The 16,929-nt window shown below is 30.7% G+C and overlaps 3 protein-coding genes across 5 annotated transcripts; 1 reads left to right on the top strand and 2 right to left on the bottom strand.

The window, feature by feature from the left end:
* Window positions 1-1,159: 1,159 nt before the first annotated feature.
* On the bottom strand, window positions 1,160-2,248 carry LOC100163925. Its single transcript, XM_001948519.5, has 3 exons — window positions 1,669-2,248; window positions 1,374-1,587; window positions 1,160-1,310 (listed from the first exon to the last, which is right to left on the bottom strand). Exons 1-3 carry the CDS (start codon window positions 1,925-1,927, stop codon window positions 1,268-1,270), a joined length of 516 nt encoding a protein of 171 aa, XP_001948554.1. The 5' UTR covers window positions 1,928-2,248; the 3' UTR covers window positions 1,160-1,267.
* A 1,404-nt stretch (window positions 2,249-3,652) lies between these two features.
* LOC100165961 (methylcrotonoyl-CoA carboxylase subunit alpha, mitochondrial) lies at window positions 3,653-6,899 on the bottom strand. 3 transcript variants are annotated; one of them, XM_016804664.2, is made up of 13 exons: window positions 6,793-6,891; window positions 6,654-6,687; window positions 6,388-6,550; window positions 6,089-6,306; window positions 5,874-6,021; window positions 5,541-5,774; window positions 5,261-5,473; window positions 4,910-5,203; window positions 4,687-4,836; window positions 4,456-4,609; window positions 4,168-4,385; window positions 3,891-4,082; window positions 3,653-3,816 (listed from the first exon to the last, which is right to left on the bottom strand). In XM_016804664.2, the coding sequence occupies exons 2-13, from the start codon at window positions 6,662-6,664 to the stop codon at window positions 3,709-3,711; spliced, it is 2,103 nt and encodes a 700-aa protein (XP_016660153.1). In that variant the 5' UTR covers window positions 6,665-6,687; window positions 6,793-6,891; the 3' UTR covers window positions 3,653-3,708. The 3 variants fall into 3 exon arrangements, with proteins under 3 accessions (XP_016660153.1, XP_029344055.1, XP_016660154.1); XM_029488195.1 differs by having other exon boundaries at window positions 6,654-6,899; XM_016804665.2 differs by lacking the exon at window positions 6,654-6,687 and having other exon boundaries at window positions 6,743-6,898.
* Window positions 6,900-8,104: 1,205 nt separating this feature from the next.
* Window positions 8,105-15,123, top strand: LOC100161868 (mediator of RNA polymerase II transcription subunit 14). Its single transcript, XM_003244718.4, has 3 exons — window positions 8,105-8,432; window positions 9,852-9,958; window positions 10,244-15,123. The coding sequence occupies exon 3, from the start codon at window positions 10,278-10,280 to the stop codon at window positions 14,994-14,996; it is 4,719 nt and encodes a 1,572-aa protein (XP_003244766.1). The 5' UTR covers window positions 8,105-8,432; window positions 9,852-9,958; window positions 10,244-10,277; the 3' UTR covers window positions 14,997-15,123.
* The last annotated feature ends 1,806 nt before the right edge of the window (window positions 15,124-16,929 follow it).

Genomic DNA, 16,929 nt, shown 5'->3' with positions numbered 1-16,929 from the left:
GTCTAAAAACATAGCTAAAAATAAGTCTGTACAAATTAACTCATTACCCCTATGGCCTGAAAGTAGAGAAGAATGACTGGGTTCTGGCCTCTGAGTTAAGATAATTATAATTTAATATTTTATTAGTTATTATTATTGTATACAGTTCTGTTAATTTTGAGGATTTCATGTTTCGTGTTGTAATACTGGTAAATTTTTTTTGGGTTTCGTGTTTTGTGTTAAAAACCGGGTACAATTTTCTGCGGGTTTCGTGTTCAAAACCAGGAAAAATTTTTTGCGGGTTTCGGGTTTCATGTTAAAAAACCGTGTAAAATTGTTTGCGGGTAACCTATTTTGACGCCCTGATTTCAACTGCGTACGCTATCTATACTATATAGTATAGATCAAAGTGTATTGATACACCTTGGTGTAGATATAGTATATTGTATATAGGTGTATATACTATATAAATACTAAATAATATATACTATATAGTGTAGTATTATAGATATCTGTGTATCTATTGAGACGTTGCAACGCACAACGCGTTGTGCTATCAATTTATGTGTTTCCATATCACATACATATTATACTCGTGGGTTATCTATAGTGTATTTAATCTATGCACCCAGTACCTATATCAGTTGAAATATTTTCCATTATTTTTGTCAAAACTGGTCTAGTACTTTTGAATTATATGAACTTCATTATATGACCATACACTTAACCTCTAATTTATGATAAAAATTAAAAGCTTTTACTCAACTTTAAATTTATAGAGAGAATAGCTTTATTAGCCAAAATGACAAAATATGATTAACACAGACAATTGTATTCAATCATAATAACTATTATTTTATTATCTATAGCCAAATGGCAACCATATAATATATAAACTAAATAATATTCTTATAATTCATATTGTTCTTAAATCATAATTTTATTTTACTGAAAATAGGTCTGATAATTTTCAGCTCTGTAGAGGATGAAATTTTATATATTAGATACTAATTATATTGATGTATAATATTTTGTTTGAACAACTACCTACTACAAATAATATTAAGTAAATGGTTGCATATCACGATCGTCAACATTTTGAAGATAGCTAACATTTATCAGTAATATTAAATAAAATCTTGTTTATATACTCAAAGAATTAAAGGTAGGTAAATAATAATTAAAATCAACCAACAAAAAATATATTTTTAATTTTAATACTAATGTTAAAAATTTAGTTTAAAAAAATAAGTTATGTCTTGAAGACATTTTGATCCGGGTGCTTCAATTACTTTTTAATTTTTTTGGAAAACAACGTCAAATCTTTAGCTCTGAAAATGAATTACGCAAATTAAGTCAAGATCACAATTACATTATGTGCTAATATTATTTACAGTTGGGCGTTCTGTTTTTTTTTGCATCCTTTTCCATGTTTCTTAACAGGAGCACCTCGTTTATCGCTATTATTTATTTTTCCAACTGGCCAATCCATTACTTTTTGGTTGCTCATTTCAACATCACCATGATCATTGTTGTCATCGTCACTGTCATCATCGTCATTAGACTTTTTCTTCCTCCTTTTCAACTTTTTCTGAGTCACCCCAAGCTCTAAAAAAATTTCCAGAGTAATTAGTTTTAATAAAACAGAATATATTATATTATACAATTTTTGAACCTAAAACAACAAACTTTTTATTAGGAATGCATGTTTCAAGTAACGCTTTGCGTCCTTTTTCAATTTCAGAGATTCACCGCCGCCACAAGATTTGACACTCTTCATCACGGAACAGACACTCATCTTGTCGTCGTCTTTCTTCATTCTCATTAGCTCTTCAGCCAATTCCAAATAATTGGTTTGTTCCGGTTGTTCTACATTTCCACCACTGACGTTCGTCGTCCCCTCTGCGGCTTTAGCTAATTTCTTCTTGTACCTACGTACTTTTCCCATCCTGAATTTCGGAACAACAGTAATAAGACTGAAAGACTGTTACGAATTAAGTGTAGTGCAATAACACCAGACGTGTTCACTACAAATTATTCAAATGAAACGTTCAACGGTTGAACTGTCGAACCAACCACAGACTTCTAAATAATACAGTATTATAATATAGAAGACGTCTGTGCACTACTGCACTGTGTCTACAACTTGCAAGTTACAACTTTACAAGCAAGCTAATGTTAAATGGTGAACGGCGAACGGTGATATATTATCAGAAGATCAGCACGTTTTTTTCAACTGTTATCTGTTGAACCAGACCAGGCTGCTACCACAGAATACATTTTAATCTGTGGTAGTAGTTCATCAACCACACTAAAAAAAACGTAGATATCAGTGAAAGAAAAATATCACATCCACGGCCATATAGATAGGTCTGGCAACATTTATTCGACAGTGTTTGTACCTGTTTGTCGGAGTGTGCCGTTATTGTATACGGCATATCAGGGGAATGCTAAGTGGCGCTATCTTCATTCATAGTATAGCATTCTAAGGGCCAGTTGCACCGTCTACGCTTAAACTTCGATTAAGCTTAATCAGCTGATGACAGATATTTAACCGGGCAAATTCGGCCGATTAAACTCCGGTTAACTTTAATCAGAGACGGTGCAACTGGCCCTAAGTATTACAAATTTACCATTTTGGTGGGATAGATGGCGAAACAATCATATTAGAGCACTATAGATGTAGGTATTCTCATCCGCCATTTTGGTTCCTTCTAGAAGCCGCCTTGGTGTTCGAGCGGAGCGGTGCGGTCGCCGGGCCAGCTTCGGAACCAAAATGGCGGATGAGAATACTCCCCTTTATAGACTATAAATTATAGTGCCTTAGTAACGTCTTAACCATGACAAAAAAAATTTATTTTGTCATGGTCTTAACATCATGGACACGTTAATATGTTATGCCCGTAAATATTAGATGTTAAATAATTTTATAAAAAATTAACAATTATTCTTGTTAATTATGCCATGAGTAATATGTTTTGAAAATTTAAACTAATTTAATTATTCTAAAAACCTTTTCATTTACCACGTTCATTTGTTCAACACCTAATAAGATTTCTCAAATACTTGAAAAATATGGTTTGAAAACCCTTATTAAATTACCTTTAAATGTATTTAAAATTCTCCAGATGTCTAGAGAATGTCTCAGAATGTCCTCCAGTGAGGCTTGGAAATAATTATTTGGACCTGTGCTATATGTATAGAACATATGCTATATTACATATAGAGATTCAACATTCAGAAGAATACACAGTATAATACTATGATTTAAACCTTAAAAATGGTTAGTCGATTTTTGTGTATAAACTATAATAGTTATTTTGACTTAACTCAACTTTTTATTATTGTATTTATAAAATAACAAGATTATGCAATATATTTTGTAATATTACATTCATGATTATCTTATTATTTTATCACTATTCAGTTTACTTTGTTATCTCAGATTCTATTTAAAACATGTTTCAATCCACTACCAATGTAACTTTATAAATTTAATCACATGCTAATTTTATTTTGGTACACAACTTACACAAAAATTAAATTTATTAACGAAGAAATTTATCCAATGATAATGTACGCATCACATATATTGTATAATACTATAATATTATGTGATAGATATTATGTCTGTGGTGCTAAGTCAACAATGTAAATAACTTTATAACAAAAATAAAATAAATAATTTTATTTTTTATAAAAATGTATAACAATGGTTTGTACTTCAAATCAATTTATAGGTATAATTTTTACCAACAGTTCTCCTTTTCTGACACTGTCACCTTCTTTACATAGGATTTTTTCTATTTTCCCTTCAATTTGCGCTTTAACTACATACTGAAATAATGTTGATAAATTATAAAATTACATAATATTATAGATATACTTTATCTAAAGCGTGTTTTACTTACTTCCATTTTCATGGCTGTTAAAACCACTATAGGATCACCAATACGAATATCATCACCAAGACTCACATTTACTCTTTCCACTGTTGATTGGGTAGGAGCTAAAATAGTTGAATTGCTTCCTGTGTCTTGTTCATTACTATCAATAGTTTTTTCATCAAAAGGCAAAATAACAATAAATTCATTTTTTCCATCCTACATATAAAACAACAAATTATAACTTCATAATATTATCTTTTTGATGGTTTTTAAAATGAGTGTTGACAATAGTAAATAATACCTTATTAAATAAATGTACTGAGTTTTCTATAAATGCAATATTGGATTTATACAATGTGCCATCTACTACACATGTTAGATGGAATCTATTAGGCGATGATGTATCTAAACTACCAATAACATTTGATTCAATTTCAGTATCTTTATTTTTAAAAGACACATTAAATCTACTGTTACTAGATCCTACTCCACAGTACTCAATTTTGACATCGTATATTTCTGAAACCAAAATCAAATTATATTGTACGGTAATAACATTTTTTTTTAATTATATGTTATTATAATTTACCTCCGCAAAGGTTGTGTTTCAATTTAATTTTTTGTACATAATTGTGATTTACCCGAAAACCGGTTTGAGTGGCAAAAGGTGAATATGGATCATTGGTATTAATATTTGTACTAATAGTGTTATTTTCTTCATACAATATTAAAGCAATAACTGCCTAAAACAATAAATAAAAATAGCAGTTCATAATAAATAATATAATTAGGAAATGAATCAAGTCTAAATAACATTTACCTGAGATATCAATTCAGTATTAGGTAGATATTTTGATAGAAGAACATTTTTATGTTGTTCTATAAATCCTGTATGAACATTACCTTTTAAAAGTTCAGGATGTGCACACAGCGACATTAGAAATTGAACATTTGTTGACAAACCTGCAATCTACAGTTATTACTTATCATTATATTAAGATTAAGATATTAGGCAATTTAAAAAATAATAATAATATTTTTACATTGAATGCTGCCAAGTTATTTTTCAGCTTAGCAAATGCATCTGATCGAGTTTCACTCCATACTACCAATTTTGCAATCATAGGATCATAATGTACAGAAACATCATCTCCTTGCCTTACTCCTGTTTCTACACGTACATCATCAGACACATTAGGATAGTCCAAATATTGTAAATTTCCAGCAGCAGGTAAAAAATTATTATAAGGATCTTCAGCATAAATACGTGCTTGAACAGAATGTCCTCGGAGTTTGATTTCATTCTGTTTTAAAGGCAATTGTTCACCTTCCGCTACCTGCAATACCACTGTTTATTTTTTGTTCACGTTCATGTTTGAATTCATTAAAAATACTTTTATTTGCCATTCTACTAAATCCACCCCGGTGATCATCTCAGTGACAGGATGTTCTACTTGTAATCTAGTGTTCATTTCCATAAAATAAAACATATTGGTTGTATTGTCAAATATGAATTCCACAGTACCAGCACCTTCATACCCAACGGCTTTTGCCGCACGGACTGCAGTTTCTCCAAGATGTTGTCGTAGACTCTCACTTAATCTGGGCTAAAAATTATTATGTTAATTAAAATTTATTAACTAATTAATACTTAAATCATTTGTAAAATCTTACAGCAGGCGCTTCTTCCATGACTTTTTGGTGACGTCTCTGTACACTACAGTCACGTTCAAACAAATAGACACAATTTTTGTGCTGATCAGCAAACACCTGTACTTCAACGTGTCTAGGTTGTTGTATGTATTTTTCAATTAAGACTGAATCATCACCAAATGAACTTAGTGATTCTCTTTTGGCTGACATAAGATTTTCAAAAAATTCAGATTCTTTGGAAACAATTTTCATACCCTAATGAAATAAAATATTAAATAATAATATTTATATTTTATTCCACAATCATAATAATAGATACAAATCTATAAAGCAAATTTGAAAATTCAATCTTACTTTACCACCTCCACCTTTAATGGCTTTGATCATGACAGGGTAACCAATTTTATTAGCTTCATGTTGAAGGAAATCTGAATTTTGATCTTTGCCATGGTATCCTTCAATTACTGGCACACCAGCTTCAGACATTATTTCTTTTGACTTACTACCATTATTTAAATATTTGTTTTGAGATGATAAAATTATTTAAAATCCAATAAACAATCATTTACCTTTTGATTCCCATACTTTCAATAGCATTGGGCGGTGGGCCAATAAATATCAAGTCATTACTCTGGCAATATTGAGCAAATGATGCATTCTCTGATAGAAAACCATATCCAGGGTGTATGGCTTGGCTATTGGTTTTGATTGCAGCATTGACAATACGGTCTTTGAGCAAGTAGCTGTGTGCGCTTTGAGCCGGACCAACACGTACTGCTTGATCGGCCTTTAAAACACATTTTTAGGCATGTTAATGTATAATAATTTTATTAAGTATTAAATAAAAGTGTAAAAGTTATTTTTATACCATAGCCACATGCATAGAATCTTTGTCAACATCACTGTAAACAGCAACAGTTTCAATTTGCAAACGACGGGCTGTTTTAATGATACGACAAGCTATTTCTCCACGATTAGCTATCAATAGTTTGGTGATACGTTTTGTCGGCACATTATGAATATTTCTCACACTGTAAATAACAAAATAATAATACACAAACATTAAATCTTTTATAATACAATTGCCTGGACGTATACATTTACATAAATTATAATAGTATAAGTATACTCAACCTCAAATGCATCTTTATAGATTATACAAATACAACTAAAAATGTAAATAAATCAAAATTCAAATACGTTTAATTAATAAATTCCTGTACCTTTTTAATAGTATACATGATTGGTAAAATGGTAAATATAATTTTATCACCTTTTTTCAGAGTTAACTACGTAGGTATAAATTATTATGAACATAAAAACCTACAGAAATTATTTTAATAAAACAATTAGCATTATATATTATGTTTACTATGTGTAATAATTAACAGACTAGCTAGGTTGCAGGTATAGGTATAGAATATAGATAAAACGACCAACAACTAACAAGAGATTCGTACTTATCTTATCTTCACTGGGGGAGCCATATTATGATGAACTCATAATAATAATTAATAAAAAAATAACAATTCATATTTTATACATAGTATAAATAGGTTAACGATAAAAAATGATAGGTATGGTATAAATTATTCATATATTGGTATAATATAATATAGCTAATATAGGTGTAGGTGATGTCTGAGGTTAAATTAGTCTTCGCGGTTGTTAACCTTACGTGACGTATACCTATGCAAGAAATTCGTAATATTTAAACAACAGAACACTAGAATAATTTAGAACTATATATATATAGTACACTATAAATAATACACACGAATTAGATGATTTAGACGATCTAGACTACAATATATAATAAATTCCTATTAAATATTAATAGGTATTGATTGAACTATATAAGAGTGAATATTCAATATAGGGTGTAAATTGTATGTATAATTCAATCATTGTAATAGCACGTAATATAATATATATACCTATATATATATATTATATGTAATACTATTGTAAGTATGTAGCAATAATAATTTATTTTTGCATTTTTTAATACACAAAACATCGTAAATGATTGAACCAATTATTATTAAATATAAATTATACTAATATATTTTTTTAATTTTATACGTTGTTGTCTGGATCAGACTGGATCTACAGAACGGAGAAATGGTTATTATCTAGCATTTAAAAGCCCCCCCCACCCTCCATACACCATCAATCATATTAAATATATCGTAAATCGTGTTGTCAACATAGATAATAATATAATATATTAATATAAATATAAATATGCCTATGATATTACCCATGGGCTATGGATATTACTGATATTCAGTTCTTAACAGTCGCGGAGACGGTAAAGTCACAGAATAGATGAAATTTCATCTATTCTGTCGTAGAGTATTGGAGTGAAGACGAATTGACAATTCAAAAACAGCGGGTTCGACGTAATTGGTGGGAATCAAACCGATGCGAATTGGGGTGACTGTCGTGTTGTGGTAGTGTCGCACTGGCATAGTTACCGCGCCAGTACAAATAGAACCGCATGCTATACCAGAGTTACCAGTACCGCAAATGCATAATATTTTGTTTACTATCTACCGTCGAGTGTCGTGATATTAAGATTGGAGAACGAAGTGAAATAGTGAATGACGAATATTCAATCAGTATGTCACACACACACTGTCACAGTCTCGCTATTTTTTATAGTCACTACGGTCTTCGCGGCATTATAGTATTATACTCTTATAGAACATCGCCTTTTAAGTTTCTCATCGACGATTAAGTTTAATTGGCTATTAATCAAGTTCTTAACGTATCAGAAATCTAATATGTATTCGCAATTCTAATGCCGACAGCCGGCCAGTCGACGTAGTCACGTAGAACCACAGAATAGATTAAATAGTAGAACTATAATACTATCTACCGAAATTACTAAGCGTAAAATAATAAACTGTAAGTATCTGTTTGGGAATACCCAGCCAACTTTGGTATTATAAATATTTTCTATATTATAACTTTGGGTATTATTAGGTCGTTCGCAAACCCCTCGATATAGACTAAAAACCTTACCTAATCATAGTGAGTAAGTAGCCAAGTAGGTAATTCAATAATTGGTTGTATTATGATTAATTAATTTTTATATTGATATTTAGTTCAATGCCCCTATAGTTTAAAATATTTTTTGTATTTAAAATGAAATTGCTATTGTGAAAATTGCAAAAAACAAAACATAATTTTATTAAAATTAAAAATATAAATTATCAAATAAGTACTTACCTGTTACATTTTTTTTTCACAAATTATAAATAAAATTATTGGTACCTTTTTAACATTGGGTAGAAACTATTATCAATTGATTTTGTCAGTTTATTTTTGTTAATGTTAAAAAAAAAATAAAACATAATTGTCTATTTTTGTCATATACATAGGCGTGCGCAGCCTTTTTTCACAGGATATGCCATGGTTTTTAGAAATACCTAGCTCAATACATTAAATAACTCGTCTCATAATATAAATACAAATCTAAACCCATAATTCAACTAGGTACTTCAATTACTACAGTATCATGAGTGACATGAGTTAACAGTCTATTTTATATTTACGGGATCCTGTATCAGTGGCGATTATTAAATATTGACTCGTGATAATATAATTATGAAATCTAATTAAAAGGTATTTTAAATCGTCTCAATTCCCAATATTTTTTTATGAGAAATTCTAATCATTAACTAAGATATTATGATATTAGTTCACAATTTTAAACAAAACAATTTCAACTAAAATCTATGATTATGATAACTCTGCAGGGAACGAAATAGCATACCCAGCATCCCCTCTGCGCATGCCTATGATACATAGAACAATTTATTGTATCTATTTATTTACAGTGGAGTCTCAATAATCTGACACCCCAACTTAACTAGCATTTTTTTTTATCACTGCTAACTTCAGTTAAATTATTTATTCCTTGTTTTAATAATTTGTTGTACTTAAATTTTCTGTTAATATTGGAATTTCAATAAAATTTATAAAAGGCGATATTTTATATCTACTTGTATAAATTTTATCTTTTCCTGATTACTGATTGCCAAATCCTTAATTTGTTGATTTATTTCGTAATATATCTATTTATCTATCTAAGCATTTTCTTTAATTTTTTTCATAATACTAATGTACAATTACCTAGGCAGGTATATAATATATAAGTTTTCACCATATTAAATAAATTATAATTAAAACAAATAAATTGTTACCTACATTAAAAATAATTTCTTATAGTGAATTAATATATATAAGTATAAGTATTGTAATGTGATAAATAAATTTAAATTGTATTCAAAATTAAAATTATTAATATCAAGTTGCTTTCAGGTGCAAAATATTTCACAATCGTGTGTTAGAAGAAAAGTGAATATTTGCTTTGGAATGTCATAAGACTCACAGTTTAAATGAAGCAATTATTATAACTATTTTAACAGGTACAACACAAAGTTATTTAATCTATTTAATAATACATTTTTACATAGACAGTTTATTTATGTAACTGCATTATCCTTCTAAATATCACCTTACTTATCACCTCAGATCACAAAATTGCTTTTCACTTTGAATAAACAATCACATCATTCCTACTGAATCTAAAGTTAGGTAAATATCTTTGTCCAACTCTTGATAAACACTAAGCTTAGACTGAAAATGTAACATATTATGTATTGGAAATATCAAATAGTCATAACTAACTCAAATGTTAAATTATTTTTCAGATAATTCATTAAATAAAACTACTACGGTTTGACCATGCCTCCAACGCCTTTGGAAGGTAATCAGCCCAATATGAGTAATGGATTACCTCCAGATGGATCTCTTTCTTTATCTGTTCTGATTGACTTTATTGTGCAACGTACTTATCATGAGCTTACAGTTCTCGCTGAATTGTTGCCTCGTAAACCTGATATGGAACGTAAAATTGAAATTTATAAATTTTCAAATCGAACACGACAACTATTTGTTCGGTTATTAGCTCTAGTAAAATGGGCTAATAGTGCTTCAAAAGTAGATAAATCTACTCAAATAATGGGATTTCTTGATAAGCAGTCTTTGTTATTTATAGACACTGCTGATATGTTATCTCGAGTTGCTCGGGAAACTGTTGTTTCTGCTCGATTGCCCAATTTTCATATACCATCTGCAGTTGAAGTTTTAACCACAGGCACTTTTTCACGGTTACCGGCTTGTATTCGTGAACGTATCGTTCCCCCAGATAAAATCACACCAGCTGAAAAACGTGAGACATTGCTCCAACTTAATAGAGTTATTCAACACCGAATGGTTTGCAGTAATTTAATTAATGAAATGAGTTGCAAGAAAGTAGCCAACGGCCGAGTAACGTTTCGAGTGGAAAATGAGTTTCAAGTTTCTTTAACATTAATGGGAGACAACCCTAATATACCATGGCGATTATTAGACATTGAAATATTGGTCGAAGACAAAGAAACTGGAGAAGGAAAACCTTTGGTACATCCACGTCAGGTGCAATATATTCACCAAGTTGTTCAAGCAAGATTATTGGAATGTTGTAGTACAGGAGGTGAACCATTGACTCAAGTGTATATGGTATTACACTATTTTTGTCAATCTTTGCAGTTAGAAGTACTATTTTCACAAACCAGAGCTTTATATAAAGATAGGCTAGAAGGGCATATACACATAACAGAGTATACAGCTGGCAAGTGTCTTGTAGTTTCTTATTGGAGAGAACTTTCACGTAGTGTATCTGAACAATTTGGATACTCGTTAACAATCTATGTAGACGATAAGGAACCTAATAAGCCATTAGGTATTTTACATTCACCATCACTTGGTACAAAAGATGCAGAGATAACAGAAAAATCAATTGGTACAGATTCATTGTCAATGGAAAGACTATTAGTGCATACAATTCATGTACGTACAAAAATTCGTCTCTCTGAACTTAAAGTAGAATTAGAAAATTTGTTAAAAGATGTAGAATGTACTTTGCAAGGTTCACCGTCTATTTTATCGGTCGCAATACTTAATCCTTGTTTACGTGCTGAACAGTTATTGATAACTGTCGACACACATACTGGTATGCTTCAATGCCATGTTCCTGAGTTCAGTCCTCCAAGTATGGTTGCATTACAACAAGCACTGAATAATGAGCATAGTAAAGTACCTTTACTTATAAGTGATTTAAGATTTTGGATTACTCAGCGTCGGTGTGAAACAACTTTGCAACATCTTCCTGGAACGGCTTATGAAAGATTACCATTATTACATCATGCAGATCATCCTATGTCAAAAATAAGTCGACATCGGATGTATATAAAACTGCATAAAATTTCAAATATGATAGTGATTGTTGAGTTTGCTGAAAATGAAAAATCCCCTTGTAGAATCGAGTATAAATTTTATCTAGCTAATGTGAAAAAATCATCGATTGAAGATAATCCTAATGATGAATCTATTGAGGTAGACATACCAAAAATGTACCTAAAAGTTATGACATTATTGACAATAGAAAAATTTGTCGCTACACATGGTCCTTTTACAGCTGTTATTGAAGAAGATCAAGAAAAAATGGATCCCAATAGTCGTAAAAGAGTTATTGTACGTCCAGATAAACCAAGGAAATTACTTAAACATCCAGCTTACTTTATACCCGAACTTGCTCATATTGTAGCCTTGTGCGACGAAAGACTGCCATTTACTGTACTAGCTCAAGAATTGACAAAATGTGGCATCAGTAATCAAGGTGTTCAAGTTGAAGCAAATGCTACAACTTTTGTTTTAAAAATTTTATCATTACCACCTCCATCTGGTATTGAAGCATCAAATCCTAAATGGATATCATTATGCAAGCGAGTTCTGTCCATTTCTATACGGGTATATGGTAAAGGCTCAACTCGATGTTGGACGACTGAATATGTGTTTTATGGAAGTCCCTTACCCAGTAGACATAGTCGAGAACAAGGAGCTAGACGACCAGTTTACATTAATTATGATGTCAGTGTTGCTGAAAACATGTCAAAAACAGTTGAAACAATTTTGAACGATTGGTCTCAGATTGTACATTTATACTTCTTAGTGGAAGACTTGTCACCTTACTTACAATCTGAAAAGAATAACTTAGCATCAATGATTAGTATAAAGAGTTATAATTATTTAAAACTCATTATAGGATATGGTACTCATAGGCGTTCTACAGCCACTATTCAATGGAATTCAACAAGCTGTAAATTTAATATAGTATTTGGCTCACTAAATAGCAGCATTAATCCTCATAACTTAATTAAAGAACAATTTGAAGGTTATTTGAACAACAACAAAAAACTATCTTTGCTTATACATGAAATGCTTGATACACTAAACCCCCTTACTGCTATTTGTAAGTTACCATCAATACCACAACTTTGTGTTTTACAACTCAGACCACAAGTACCAGTGATTACATTTGGAGTTGTCGCTAATTCTACAAATTTACTCAAAGTTATTTATGAAGGACAGTATTGTTTAGAAATCACATTACGATGGGGAAATTTAGTGAGCATTAGAGATGGAGCTTATAGTAGATATGATCGAACATCCGTCATTTCTGAGTATACACCAACTCCTGGTTTAAAGGCATTTTTATCCAAATATGTAGATGAAACAAATGTGTTTAGACGACGATCACAGTCTGAAGATGATAACCCTCCTTCACCAATCACTATGGATAATGTGGAAGGTAACTTCTTGAGTTCCTCGCATAGAGGTCCTCAGTCACCTGCACAAGGTTTACGGTTTCATTCTGCTGGTAACACAACACCAGGAAGTAATCCGCATACACCAGCAAGCCCACATCCTGCAGTATCTAGTATGTCTCAAAATTCACAACAGCAATTCAACAATAGCCCAGTAACATCATTTAACTTGGCATCTCCACCATCAGCTATTAACCCTTCTCCTTCTATGTTACCACACCCTTCACCGGGTTCAAGTTTATTAGCTAGTTCTCCTTCCAACCCTCTACATGTACCTAGCCCAGCAGGAATGTTACCAAACTCGTCACCAGGACCGGGCTCAGGATTTGGATTGAGTTCTAGTACACATCCACCAGAAGTGAGCCCATTTCAATCTCAAAGCATGACATCACCTGCTGCATCAAATTGGCCTGGTTCCCCTGGTTTACCTCGTCTGTCTCCAGCTAGAGCTCAGGGACAATCACCTGCGGGACATTCTTTACAAAGTCCCGATCATAAGAGTGGATATGGCCATACTTCTAGAGTGCTTCCTCAAAAGTCTTGGGCTGGAGCAGTTCCTACCATTATTACTCATGAAGCATTGAACGCATTATGCACACCAACTGCTCATCCACAAGGGCTCCCTGCTCCCAAACAGTGTCCTTTAGAAAGGTTCTTAGGTTGTGTTTATATGAGAAGAAATCTACAAAGATTTGTTCAAACTGAAGAAAATCTTATTGCTTTAAGTTCCTCCGAGCCAGGTGTTGTAAATTTCAAAGTTGAAACATTGCAATGTCGAGCTTTTATTAACATGCAACATTTCCAGTCATTACATTTAAAAATATCATGTATCCCAGAACAAAAAGATCCATGGAATGTTGAAGAATTAAATATTTTAGAAAAGTTTTTTGAAAGTAAAGTAGCAATACCACCTTGTAAGCCAAATACATTACTTGGGTTCACTAGGATGTTGAATTGTCCATATACAGTACTCAAGGACTTCATACAAATAATCAAATTAGAAATGATTCCTGGACTTATTCAACAACAACAAATGAAATGGACAGTTCAATGGTGTCTAAGAATACCACCATCTGCAACTCCAATTGTGCCTGTTGGCAAAGAAGCACTTTTGATTTGTAGAAATAAAATTTTATTTTTTTTACAAATCACTAGAATTGGAATAACATACAATAGTAATGAAGTGCCTTCATTAGTCTTACCCTTGGTTTACGACACTGCTACTAATCTTACCCAACTGGCTGAAAAGAGAGATGCTGGTCCAGCATCAGCAATATCTGCTGCCAGTCTTCACATGAAGAGATTTGCTGAATTCGCTCTTAACCACAACGAATGTTCTATTTTTCCAGCCATTCGAGATTTAATGTCAAATTTTGTACTTCCATCTGAACCACAACCACAAATGTCACCTGCGTCTATGAACATGCACCCACAAATGACTCCTGGAGGTCCAGTTCCTTCACCGTTAATGGGACAACACATGATGAATCAAAATCCTAATATGGTTGGTCCAAATCCTAATATGGGCGGACCAAATCCCAATATGGTTGGTCCAAATCCTAATATGGTTGGACAGAACCCCAATATGGTTGTACAAAATCCAAATATGGTCGGACCAAACCCTAATATGGTCGGGCAGAACCCTAATATGGTTGGACAAAATCCAAATATGGTTGGACCTGGATGTAACAACTATGGTAATGTACCGATGTCAGCTATGGGACCACAACATGGTATGATGCCAAACCATCAGTGACATAAAGCTTATTATTCAACGTAATTAACTTATTTATAAATAATGTTAAATTACGTTTCTTTGTAGAAGTGGTATAATATTATTGGCATTTAGTAATTTATGTACCTACTGTAAAGTAATATACAAAGGTTTAATTTTTTTTTTTATTGTACCCTATCGAATTTTGAAAAATTTTATAAGAAGATACAAATAATATTATGCAATTTTGAAGTATTATAATTTAGTCTGAAGGAAGACAATTATTTTTTAAATTAAATATTATAAGTTATTATTATTGTACAGCTTTGATCATTATGTAATATACATTTTATGTTTATATACTTATTTATTAGTATTAGGTAATGATTAATACATTTTTAACTTGATCCTCAATCCTCATAATAGTTATGAGAGGTGGTTCCAAAACCAATATTATAGAACTAATTTTTATTTGTTTTTTTGTCAAATTATGGTAATAAATTGACAGTCTATCTGTTACAAAACTCTTATTTTTAAAATATTTGAACTTGGTAAATAATGTTATGTGATATAACAATTAACTATTAAAAGTTAAATATTTATAACTATTATTACATTATGGTAGAATTTTACTTATAATAATTAATTTATGAAAATTGTATAATTTAACCTACGTCATAAGAAAAAGTATTTATTTAAAATGACAAAGTTATTTGATAAAATATATAATTTATCATAAGATATTTATTTTTGTTTTTATTTAATTTAAACATTGATTGTTATTAGAATTGTAAATTGTTATGAAGACATTTTTGAACCAATGATTGTAAAAATTTTTATTTGAAACAGTAACTAGCCTGTTAATAAATATTAGTACTTAGTAGTAGGTAAAAATATGTATTAAATTTACAATATTAAATATTGGTTACCTGTATCAATTTATTTGTCATTATTATTTATGTATAAGTCTAAGTATAAATAGTGATGAAAATGATACGAAATATTGTTAGAGATAAAATGTTTATTTGGTACTTACTTATTAAATGAAAAGAGGAATTTTAATAAGCTAGTTTCTGACTATCATATTATATTATTCAGTTCTTACTCAAATTCTTTGATATATTTAGTATAAGTAATGTATTTAAACTATTAATTATTATAAAATACTGTAGAGAATATATTACCTAATATTCCTAACTACAACTTCTGAGTAACAAGTAGGTAAGAGAAACTAATAAGGTATAGTATAAATAATCTACAATATTATACAGTGTTATACCTTATTATGTTGTATTTATAGTACCTACCGAGGTACTTAATTACTACTAAATGTATTACTAATTTTGCCTATTACTTATTAGACTTATTACTTATACCTAATTACCATTTTCCCGATGAATAAATTAAAACTTAAATATTTATATAATATTTCAATTCAATTGAGAATATTATAATTAGGTAGGTAGGTAGGTATACCTAAGTAAACCTTATACCATAGAACAATATAGTTCTATGCTTATAATAATAACCTAGTCAGTAGTCGGTATAACCGGGAACTGGGAAGGTATCTTGTTCAATAGTTGCAGCCTGCAGGTGCTAGGTATTAATATGTATCACAATTTTGAGAGACTCAAATGTTGGAAATTAATTTTTCTCAAACACCTTGAATTAAGTGTTTCATTCCTAGATCTTAGTATAAGATGGTTTTACTAGCCATCTGCGTCGTAGTACCACTCATGATTAATACCTAACTATTGTATTAACATATAATTTAAATTATAATCACATGTGAGCTTTTATAGCATACCGTCAAGTTGAAATTATTTTTTAAAGACGTAACAATAATATATTAATAAAAACACCAAAAAATAAAGGTACCTATTTACCTAGATGTCATAATTCATAAAATATTTATTATAAGTACAATATGTACCTACATGTTATACACAGTAGCGTAAGTATCTAGTATTTTTTT

The sequence above is a fragment of the Acyrthosiphon pisum genome, chromosome A1 (assembly GCF_005508785.2).
Source record: "Acyrthosiphon pisum isolate AL4f chromosome A1, pea_aphid_22Mar2018_4r6ur, whole genome shotgun sequence".
NCBI classification, from domain to species: domain Eukaryota; kingdom Metazoa; phylum Arthropoda; class Insecta; order Hemiptera; family Aphididae; genus Acyrthosiphon; species Acyrthosiphon pisum.
The sequence above is the reverse complement of the archived record's forward strand: the minus strand, read 5'-3'. Positions and strand labels throughout refer to the sequence as shown.